A 12,293-nucleotide genomic window follows, 5' to 3' on the forward strand; every position below is an offset into this window, starting at 1 on the left:
GTCCATTGATGTCAGTGTGGTGTTAAAGTATCCCACTATTATTGTATTCCTGTCAATTTCTCCTTTTATGTCTGTTAGTATTTGTTTTATACATTTAGATGCTCCTATATTGGGTGCATATATGTTAATGAGTATAATATCTTCTTCTTGTATTGACCCCCTTATCAATATCTAATGCCATTTGTTATAGACTTTGTTTTAAAGTCTATTTTGTCTGATATGACTATTACTACCCCTGCTTTTTTGTTGTTTTCATTTGCATGAAATACCTTTTTCCACCCCCTGGCTTTCAATCTATGTGTGTCTTTCACCCTAAAGTGAGTCTTTTGTAGCAGCATACTATAGATTCTTGTGTTTTTTTAATCCAATCTGCCACTCAATGTCTTTTAATTGGAGCATTTAGTCCATTGACATTTAAAGTAATTATTGATAAGATGTATTTATTACCATTTTAAACCTTATTTTCCAGCTGATTTTGTAGTTCTTCTTTGTTCCTTTCTTTTTGGTTTTCCTTTTGTGGTTTGATGGTTTTCTCTTGTATTATGCTTGAGTTCCTTTCTTTTTGGTTTTTGTGAATCTGTTGTATGTTTTTGATTTGTGGTTACTCTGGTTTTCAAGTATTTTAACCCAGAACTATATCTACTTGCCTTAGACTGATAGTCATGTAAGTTCAGACACATTCTAAAAAATATACACATATTTTTTACTCCCCTATTCTGCATTTTGTGATTTTGATGTCCTATTTCACATCTTCATATTTAGCTTTTTGCTGTTAACTGTAGTTATAATTGCTTTAACAACATTTTTTTATTGTTTTTTAATCTTTGCACTGGCTTATTTAAGTGATGTTTAATCATTTTATATATTGGCCTTTCCTACTGTGTTTTTCCCTTTCCTATAGATTCTTGCTTCTTTTCTATTTAGAGTAGATCTTCCAATATTTCTTTTAGGTTAGCTTTAGTATTTCTGTATTCTTTTAGTTTCTGTCGGAGAAATTATTTGTTTCTCCTTCTATTTTAAATGATAATATTGCTGGGTAGAGTATCCTAGGTTGCAGGTTTTCCCCTTTCAGGACTTTGAATATATATTGCCACTCCCTTCTGGCCTGCAAAGTTTCTGTGGAGAAATCAGCCTATGAGGGTTCCCTTGTAACTGACTCTTTGTTTTTCTCTTGCTGACTTTAGAATCCTCTCTTTAACTTTTACCATTTTAATTATGATATGTCTTGATGTGGGTCTGTTTGGGTTCATCTTGTTCAGAACCCTCTGTGCTCCCTGTACCTGAATGTCTCTTTATTTAGGTTTGGGAAGTGTTCAGCCATAATTTCTTCAAATACATTTTTGATCCCTTTCTCTCTTTTTTTTTTTCCTTCTGGAACTCTTATTATGTGTAGGTTAGCACACTTTATATAATCCCATAGATCTCGTATGTTTCTTTCATTTTTAAAATATTTATTTATTTATTTTTGGCTGCGTTGGGTATTCGTTGCTGTGCGTGGGCTTTCTCTAGTTGCAGTGAGTGGGGGCTACTCTTCATTGTGGTGTGTGGGCTTCTCATTGCAGTGGCTTCTCTTGTTGTGGAGCATGGGCTCTAGGCACACGGGTTTCAGTAGTTGTGGCACGTGGGCTCAGTAGTTGTGCCTTGTGGGCTCTAGAGCACAGGCTCAGTAGTTGTGGCGCAGGGGCTTAGTTGCTCCGTGGCATGTAGGATCTTCCCGGACCAGGGCTCAAGCCCATGTCCCCTGCATTGGCAGGTGGATTCTGAACCACTGCGCCACCAGGGAAGCCTTCATTTGTTTTTTCATTTGTCTTTCTGTCTGCTGTTCTGATTGGGTGATTTCCATTATTCTATCTTCCAAATCACTAATTTGTTCTTCTGCATTATTCAGTCTGCTTTTAGCTCATTTTTTATCTCAGCAATTGAGTTGTCTAATTTTGATTGTTTCTTCTTTATAGTTTCTAGTTCCTTGTTACAGTGATCTGCATTTCTATTGAAAATCTTTCTTAATTCCTTTAGCATTTTAATTACCTCCTTTTTGAACTCAGGGGTCTAGTAGACTAAAGAGGTATGTTTCATTAATTGTTTTTTAGGGGATTTCACTTGTTCTTTTTATTGAGAGTAGTTCCTCTGTTTCTTCATTTTACTTATATTTCTCTGACTCTATGAAGTTAGGAGAAACAGTTATCTACTGTGGTCTTGGAGGGCTGTTTTTATGTGGGAGCATCCCTTTGTAGACTATGTAAGTCTAATATTTTTGCTGTGAGAGCTGTTTTCATAATGGATGCCTGCCACATCTTTCCTCAGAGTGTGCTGGCTGTTATCCCCTTGATAGAGGGTATGACTGGTGTTGTGGTGTCCAGTTCCCGCCCTGCATGTTGGGCAGGGCCTCCTCTTTGCTCTGTGGCTGTCACAACCCTGTTGAGGGTGGGGTCTGCTCCCCAGTTGTTTCAGTAGAAGCCCTGAAGGTTGGGTTTGATAAGGCTCTGTTGACCTTAAGTGTGTGCTCTGTCCCAAGGAGGTGAGTGCTGAAGCAAGAGAGGCCCATGTGGTCACAGTGAACCTATGCACCACCTACTCAGGCGTCCACGGTTCTGCTCAGAAGCAGCCCAAGGTCACATCCCTTTCTCTGTTGTGTTTGTCCCTGACCTAGTGTAAGGCTGGCCCTGGGGATCAGGGCATTGTAGCTGCAGGAACTGAAGTGGTGTGCTGCCACCTGAGACCTAGGCCTCCTCTGTGGTAAGGCTCTCCCAGGGCCTCTCCCCCTAGATGCCAGCTCCAAGCTTTATGTGAGGTGGGTGGAACTGGAGCACCCCTGCTGGGAAAGGAACCTCTGCACACTTCTCACCAGGGCCTGTCCGCTGGAGATGTGCGATTCTGTGGACACTGCCCCCCACTGGTGTACACACCAATGAAGTCTGCTTCTGCAGGACCCACCTCCCACCTGCCCCCACTGTGGGAGTGCTGATTATGGGCTCAGGTGTCAGCGCCTGCCCCACAGTGTGTGCACGCACAAAGCCCACCAATGGAGCAGTGTCCCGCATGGGCATGCTAATAGTGGGGTCCCTATGGTGGGCCCACACCCTGCCATGTGTGTACTAACAACAGGCTCTGAGGTTAGGCCTGGACTGCACTCCAGGCCCTGGGGGCTGTCTACGCATAGCTAGACCGAGTCCTCTCCCAGGGTTCGTCCACAGAAGCCCAAGTTTCAGCTCCCACCTACTCTGTGTACTGGCAGCCCCACCCAAAGTGCGTTTCAGGCTGGGAAGTGGGTGAGGTGGCAGCCATCAGTGCCAGTCTCGCTGTGCCCTGACTGCTAACAAGCCAGCACACACACACTCCTCATGGGCAGAGTGCAAGCCCCTCCGGCTCCTCTATCTATCCCGGTGGACCTCCCAGCTAGTGAAGGCTTTCCAAGGGTGAGGGGCTGCCCATGCGGGCCTTTCCTCTTCCACAGCTCCCTCCCAGGGGCACCGGTCCTGTCCCAATGCCTTTCTTTTTTTGTCCTACCCAGTTATGCGGGAATCTTTCTTTCAGCTTTGGCTGTATAAGAGATCTTCTGCTAGCTTTCAGTTGGTTTTCTGTGAGGACTGTTCCACATGTAGATGTATTTTTGATGTGTTTGTGGGGGGAGGTGAGCTCCACGTCCTCCTAATCTGCCATCTTGACCTCCTACTTTAGCGTCTCTCTCATATCTTTAGATAAGTGTAAAAATCAGCTTGTACTCCTTTGGTGTCTGCCAGCTGAATATTGCAAACAGACATCTACAAGGTGCTACCTGGCAGAAAGATGTCACCTGTCACTAAAAATCCACAAGATAGATATAGTCCAATATAATATTCTGGCTGAGGGGTCAAATTTGCTTATCGGGTGAAATGATACAGATAGAGATTGCATTTTGGTCTTCAAACACAAGTTGAAAACGACTAGGTAATCAGATAACTACGTGGAATGATTGAGCACATAACTCAGTTGAAGAAAAGCAAGCATGTGATTTAAATAAAATGAGCAGACTTAACTCGAAATCACTGCCAAATAATTTAAGAAATAAACTCCACAAATTATAAAAAATTGAATAATAATCATTTAAAGTCTTCTCTCAAATAAATAGTTTTTATTTCCGTCTTGAAAATCAAAGCTTCAAGCAGAGAATTCCACTGTAAATTGAACTTGGATAGTCCTAAGAAAGTCATTTGTTTGGTTCCTTAGATTTTCCATTTATGAAGAAATATTTGCCCTTCAGGTGAGCATTGCCAAGATAATCTGTGTAAGACATTATTAACATAGTGTTCAGAATGACATTTTCAAGTACAAAGATAAATAGGAATGTTATCAAAGTCACACAGCCTTTGAGAGTCCTGTGCTGCTCCGCTGGAAGACCCCCATCCAGATGCTAGAAGACTTCTTTATACCTAACCTTCTATGATCACGACAGGTCTCGGAAAACTGATGATTTAAATTCTTAATTTATGTCATTAGATGATAGCAACATAAAATTCAAGAGACCTCAGGCTACACATGATCTTATGTAAAAGCCTTTCCTCTTTTCCATTAGGCTTAGTGTCATTCTCAGACCAAATCTTTAAGTTAAATGAGAAACCCTAATGGACGACGAAGAAAATCAGTAACAGCAAATTGTATCCAAATATAAAAGCATTACATACTTATGATTAAATGTTTAATAAATGATGAACCATTTAATTGAGAACAATCCCATTATGCACACATTATAAACTTTTCTCATAAATCTGTTTCTGAAATACTGCCATTTTATCATGTGCAAATCTTAGAAGCAACTGACATAGGAAAAAACAAGAGTCTTGAACAGGTTTTGGAGAATGTAACAGTTTAAATAGGTAGCTATATTTATACATTGGGTGATTATAATTTTGTTCTTTTACAGTTTTTAGAGTAAATAGAACTGTCTCTGCTTCCATTAACTTTAAATGTCATGTTAAGGATGTATAATCAAACTTTTAAGGGGCAAAATTATGAACCATATGGAGGGTGGAGAAAATTGCTTAGGTTAGGTACTGCTTCCAGGCTTTTCTAGAACTACTCGCATGACCTCGGGTTAAGCCCTTCAGTGTTGTGGGCAGATGTCCCATCTTTAAAATCTGGAGGTTTGCCTAGATCTACTCAAGTCACTTTCAGTTCTCAAAATATCCAGTGGCTTAAATTCTGGTTTAATCATGATGTAATGTGAATAATAAACAGGATAACGTATTTCAGTTTTGAATTTTGACTTCAAGAACACTTACAGTTAAGGCTGGCGGTCCTGGAGGTCCCATATCTCCCTAAAATAGATGAAAGAAAAGCTGCAATTACCAATAGTCCCTTTTTGCTCATGTTATTTATAAATTTTCTGAATGGATCGAAGCAATATCTAGATAAATCTGGAAGAAAAGTAGAATTTTACCTTGATAAAGGTCTCTGCACAATGAAAAATTGATCATGTGCTTTTAGTTCTCATGATATAAATATCGCCTTGTGCATCCCCATGCTTTCTGCAGTGGCAGAACTTGTTTTGAAAAGCTAAAATAATCTAGTTTCCATCCTTTTGTCTACTAATCCAAAATTAGAAAGAATATCTCTTCAAATATGGTTGCTTGCCAATGGAGCAGCTGGGAATTGTCACAACGACAGATTATATTTCTGACAAAGTTAGCATGGGGATCTGCAGAAATAATAAGTGGGTCTCCCCACTTCATGCCTTCCAGCTGCAAGCAGCAGTCCCACTGCCTCTTGTAAAGCTTTGCTGAACTGGCCTTGCACTTGCCAACAACTGTATGAGGCTTTGCCTATATTCACGTGTTTTTAAATACTAACGTTGCTTTGCTGACCTATGTGAATACAAATTACCAGGTGGATATATTGACAAACTATTCAAAATCTAAAAAATACAGTTAATCTAAAAGTTTATCATTTTCCAATTTATAAATATGTCACCTATATGCTTTATTGTATCAGCATCCCTATTTATTTCATGAGAACTCTTAGTTATTAAGATCAAGCATCACTGGGAAAGGCAAGATAGGGGTAAAGGATTAAGAAGTACAAACTACTATGCATGAAATAAATAAGCTACAAGGATATACTGTTCAGCACAGAGAATATAGCCAATATTTTACAATAACTTTAAATGGAGTATAATCTATAAAAATTTTGAATCACTATGCTGTACACCTGAAACTAATATAATATTGTAAATTAACTATACCTCAATAAAAAAATTTAAGTTTTTTTAAAAGGTAAGTCTTAGAATGTTAAATTTGACAGACTCTTAGGGACCCTCCATCTCATCAAAACCCCTCATTTTGCAGACAAATAAATCGAATCCCAGAGTGCCGTTGGTGAATTGAATAAAGTCATTGCTTAAAAAAAAGTCAAGCATCACTGCCATAATCCCCCTTCAAATGGACATTGTGGAAGCAACACCATGTGGCATGGGGCACTGGCACGCTGTATTCTCGTGTTGGGAGTATCTCTATGACGTTCTCTTTTTTCATCTAACATAATCACCTCAAAAGTGAGGACTTAGCCTTGTGTAATCATTATTTTGGGAAAAACTGAATAAAAATAACCGATAGCTGTTAAAGAACATTGAGGTAGCTTAAATCAGTCATTGGGGACCAATTTGCAAAGTCAATTTTAATGTAGAGGTAAATATTGAAGATAGACAAAGATTTCTAAATGTGTTGAGAATGGAGAACAAAATACAGTGCAAACCATCTACACGTACAACTGTCATCAAACGAGTATCATCCAAGGACCTTACTCAAAACAACTTTTGCTTTCACTATCTCATAATTTTCTTTTCAAGGTCGCTGCCAACAGGCCACTATAAAATGACATAAGAGAAAAGGTGTTAGGAAATGGGGCATTTAGATTAAGACTGAGATGAACAGTCAGTGTCCTTCCCCCCAAAGGCCGCCTGCTTCACCATCGTGGTAGCAGCTCAGTGCTACTGGCAAAGGTCCCCAGTACAGGACATGGCTGCTAATTTGGTGACGCAATACTTAATGCAGTTAAGCAAGGGAGAGAAAAGGGAAATCTTATAAACACAAATTAATGTCAATTAGCAATTGTGCATTTAGTCTCCTCAAACTAATTAAATGAACCAAAAGGCTTTTCTTCTTGTTCAGATGCTTTTAACATAACAGCCTTTGGTTAATTTTAACAAAATTAACTTTTGGCAGTTAAACAGTATCAATGAAAAGTCACTTCATAGGTTCTCAGGGTTTGCTTAAGAAAAGATTGGCACTTTCCTGGGTGAATACGGTACCTTTTCTCCTTTTGGGCCAGGTGGACCATGACGACCCACGTCACCTTTCAAACCCTGCGCAAAGAACACAGCTAATGTGATTTCTATATACAGTTCACAGAAAGCTTCAATTTCTAACAAGTCATTAGTTGCAAAATAAATCATAATTTACTGAACTCCCAAATCCCATTCTTCAGTGTGTAGTACAGAAAAACTGGCTCTAAAATGATATACAACATCTGTGCTGTGGTGGGTACAGATACATTAAATCAGTGTGAGGCCGCAATACTGCATATTTGTGCAACTTTGCTTCCTGCTAAAATTACATTAATTCACCATCTGGGGGAACATCATTTAGATCTATATGAGCTTCTAAGTATCCACTTCGGCTTAAATTTGTAGATGTTGTAAATACCGCTGATTTAGCATTGATTTGGCCTTTATAAAGCTTGCCCCCAAAATTCAAGATTTAAATCAAAAACATTTTTTCGTCTCTATCGAGAAATCTAATTGTGGGGGTAAAAGGGATGAAGGATGTATTCTTTTCTCATCCCTCACAAAGCTGGAGCTAAAATGCAATCTCTCTCCCGTTTTTAAGTCTGGTTTAGTTCTCTAACTCCTATTTCTTTTTTTACCTGGATTTATAAAGCTATCAAATAAAACTACATAAGACATAGACAGCATATCAGATAAATATATTCATGAGTCTTCTGGACTCTTGGGTGTTTTAGTAGGTATTTGGTTGATCCGATTCAGAAATGACAGCTGTCAGGAACACCACAATAGATTTCACTGGAGGAGATCAGTGCTACAGCTGAGTGTATTCACAGTGTAAACAGAAAGAAAGTTAGATAGACACGTCCCGACTGTATGGTAAATAGGAAAAAATATATTTTCTCATCCTTAATTTAACACATTGGGTGAGGGAAGAACAATAATGGAAAAAAGAAATATTCTGAAGCCACAGAATGCACAGTAAATCCGAGCATCTTACTGTTCCTAGCTGAGGCATCCCACTCTTACTACTCTGACATTTTGTAGTGAATAAACAATGCCAAATGCCATCACTTGTAGCTACTAAGTGTAGAAGATGAGGCTGAATTTAAAGGAACAAAAGTAAACGAGATATTTAAAATAATCTTGTTACAAAGGATATGTGAAAACTGTAGCCTTATACTTTAAGAAAAAAAATTTAATGGGTGAAAACATCTATTCAATCATTGGTTAAAATAAACACCTTTGTGGTGCATAAACAACTTCGTGGATAAAATTCATAGCTATGTTTCTTCCATCATTACCTCCAGGTATTTATAGAACAAGGATGAGTGAAAAATTAAATCATATTTGAGATGTGATATTCTCTTTATTATTTGAAATACCCATTCTTTCCCAAATCAAGCAACACATACTCTATTTATACATGCCTCTGGAGTAAAACTTGGCATCAACATATTCTAAACACTTGTGGAAAGAAAACGGCTATTTCTGTGATTACGGTTTATTCTTAGTTCGCTCATGCATTTATTCAGTAGACATTTACTGGATACCCTCTGTGCAGTCACCCCTGCAGTTGTCAGATCTGTACTGCCCGATAGGTGGCCCTGGGCCTCATGTAGCTTTTCACCCTTGAAACGTGGCTAGTCTGAATGGAAATGTGCCGTGAGTGTGCAATACCATCGGGTTTTCGATATTTGGTACAAAAAAGAATGTACAGTAGCTCATTAATAATTTTTCTGTTGATTATATATTGAAAAGATAACACTGTGGATATGGGATTAAATAAGATATATTATTAAAATTAGTTTCACCTGTTTCTTTTTACTTTTTAAAATGTGGCTATAAGAAAGTATAGTATATTTACCTTTGTCTTGAAATTGTAATATTAAATTTAAAAATATAATATATTATACTTTATTTGTATTAGAGAGTGTTATTGAGAGACACAAAAAAGAACAGCAAGTTGACAAAGACTCCCTCCCTAACGAAACTTGAGCCAGGCCTCAACTTCGGGCCCATCCTGTCTGTCCTTGGCTTGTTTGGCCCAGTTTTAGCAAGAATCTTGTTAAGTCACTTTAGAAAGAATTCCCCAGCCTTGATATCTGATCAAGTCCCTCATCCCCCTCTTTGATGCATAAGTCTTTGGTGTGCCTTTAGCAAGAAGCCTGTTAAGGCAGTTTAGAGAAAATCCCCCAGCCTTGATGTCTGCTCTTAGTAATATTCCATTCGCTGACTACATCGCTCTACTCCTTTGCTACAAATCCCCACTCATCCTTGTTGTATTCAGAGTCGAGCCCAATCTCTCCTCCCTATTGCAATACTCATATTGCAATAATCTTGAATAAAAAATCTTCTTTACCATTTTAACAAGTATCATAATACTTTTTTCGATAACAAAGTCAGGATTCCTGTCCCAATGGAATTCACGTTATAGAGGAGGGTGACCGACGATGAACAGGTCCACGGGCTGAATGCGATGAGTGCGGGGCAGAGGCTGCTATTTCAGTGGGGGTAGTGGCTGGAAACGGCCTCTGGGTGGAGGGGATGTTTGTTTCACAGGATCCAGTCATGCAGTGATCCTGGAAAAAAGTGTTGGGGCAGGCGGAGGGACGGATGGGTGAGGCAACAGCAAGCACAAAAGCCCTCCAGGTGGAAGGAGTGTCATGAGCAGGTAAGGAGGTAAAGAGCAGGAGATGAGGTCAAGGTTAGTCCAGGGTCACAGCACATAGAGAACTGCAGGCCATGGAGAGAAGGGTGGGTTTTGTTCTAAGTGCAAGGGGAAGCCACTTAGGGTTTTAGCCTAGAAATGGCATGATTTGACCGTGTTTCCAAAAAAAAGATAGTTTTGGCTACAACATGAAAGTAGATTGTACACAGCAAGAGCAGAAGCAGAAAAGGGGTTCTCACAGCTTTGCAGGCAAGAGAGCAAGAAGGCTGAGGGTGGAGATGGACTTGCAAAAACGCTGGAGGTAGGGCCAGGGAAAGGGAGGTACCAAGGCTGATGTGTACTTGGCTTAAGTGACTGGCTATTCCACTCACTGACTACATCTTTCTATTCTTTGGCCATAAGTCCCCACTCATCCTTGTATTCAGAGTTCAGCCAAATCTCTCTTCCCTATTGCAATAATCATATTGTGATAATCTTCAATTAAAAGCCTTCTTTACCATTTTAAAAAACCCTCAGAACAGGAGAAAATATTTGCAAATGAAGCAACAGACAAAGGATTAATCTCTAAAATTTACAAGCAGCTCATGCAACTCAATATCAAAAAAACAAACAACCCAATCAAAAAATGGGCAGAAGACCTAAATAGACATTTCTCCAAAGAAGATATACAGATTGCCAACAAACACATGAAAGGATGCTCAACATCACTAATTATTAGAGAAATGCAAATCAAAACTACAATGAGGTATCACCTCACACCAGTCAGAATGGCCATCATAAAAAAATCTACAAACAATAAATGCTGCAGAGGGTGTGGAGAAAAGGGAACCCTCTTGCACTGTTGGTGGGAATGTAAATTGATACAGCCATTATGGAGAACAGTATGGAGGTTCCTTAAAAAACTAAAAACAGAACTACCATACAACCCAGCAATCCCACTCCTGCGCATACACTCTGAGAAAACCATAATTCAGAAGGAGTCATGTACCACAATGTTCATTGCAGCTCTATTGACAATAGCCAGGACATGGAAACAACCTAAGTGTCCACCAACAGATGAATGGATAAAGAAGATGTGGCACATATATACAATGGAATATTACTCAGCCATAAAAAGAAACGAAACTGAGTTATTTGTAGTGAGGTGGATGGACCTAGAGTCTGTCACACAGAGCGAAGTCAGAAAGAGAAAAACAAATACCATATGCTAACACATATATACGGAATCTAAAAAAAAAAAAAAAAGGTTCTGAAGAACATAGGGGCAGGACAGGAATAAAGACGCAAACGTAGAGAATGGAATTGAGGACACGGGGAGGGGGAAGGGTAAGCTGGGACCGAAGTGAGAGAGTGGCATGGACATATATACACTACCAAATGTCAAATAGATAGCTAGTGGGAAGCAGCCGCATAGCACAGGGAGATCAGCTCAGTGCTTTGTGACCACCTAGAGGGGTGGGATAGGGAGGGTGGGAGGGAGATGCAAGAGGGAGGAGATATATGTATATGTATAGCTGATTCACTTTGTTATAAAGCAGAAACTAACACACCATTGTAAAGCAATTATACTCCAATAAAGATATTAAAAACAAAAAGCCTTCTTTACCATTTTAACAACTGTCAGAGTGCCATTTACTGCTGAGAAATTTACTAAAAAGAGGTATTCTCTCTTCTTGCTGGTAGAACATCATCCAGAGAAAAAACAAACATGAAGAAAGAAATGGCGGAGAAAGACACCAACTTTCTATTTACGCAACAAATATTATGGAACATCTACATACATGCAAGACTGAACCCGGTACTCCTAGGAACAGATAAGTAGGAAGTCATTGTTTTATTTATTTATTTACTTTTTGAATTTTTGAATTTTATTTTTTTATACACATCAGTGTATACATGTCAATCCCAATTTGCCAATTCATCCCACCACCAGCCACCCCTGCCCACTTTCCCCCCTTGGTATCCATACGTTTGTTCTCTACATCTGTGTCTCAATTTCTGCTCTGAAAACCGGTTCATCTATACCATTTTTCTAGGTTCCACATATATGCGTTAATATACGATATTTGTTCTTCTCTTTCTGACTTACTTCACTCTGTATGACAGCCTCTAGATCCATCCACGTCTCAACAAATGACCCAATTTCGTCCCTTTTTATGGCAGAGTAATATTCCATTGTATACATGTACCACCTCTTCTTTATCCATTCATCTGTCGATGGGCATTTAGGTTGCTTCCATGACCTGGCTATTGTAAACAGTGCTGCAATGAACATTGTGGTACATGACTCCTTTTGAATTATGGTTTTCTCTGGGTATATGCCCAGGAGTGGGATTGCTGGATCATATGATAATTGTATTTTTAGTT

The 12,293-nt window shown here is 39.2% G+C and overlaps 1 protein-coding gene across 1 annotated transcript in view; it reads right to left on the bottom strand.

Moving 5' to 3' along the window:
* COL19A1 (collagen type XIX alpha 1 chain) overlaps positions 1-12,293 on the bottom strand; it is a 363,922-nt gene that overhangs the window by 198,203 nt on the left and 153,426 nt on the right. The window contains exons 12-13 of the mRNA XM_036871237.1: positions 7,283-7,336; positions 5,259-5,294 (exon numbers count right to left, since the gene is read on the bottom strand). Of these exons, the coding sequence (XP_036727132.1) occupies positions 5,259-5,294; positions 7,283-7,336 (90 nt within the window). The remainder of the gene's footprint in view (positions 1-5,258; positions 5,295-7,282; positions 7,337-12,293) is intronic.

The sequence above is a fragment of the Balaenoptera musculus genome, chromosome 12 (genome assembly GCF_009873245.2).
Source record: "Balaenoptera musculus isolate JJ_BM4_2016_0621 chromosome 12, mBalMus1.pri.v3, whole genome shotgun sequence".
Lineage (NCBI taxonomy): Eukaryota > Metazoa > Chordata > Mammalia > Artiodactyla > Balaenopteridae > Balaenoptera > Balaenoptera musculus.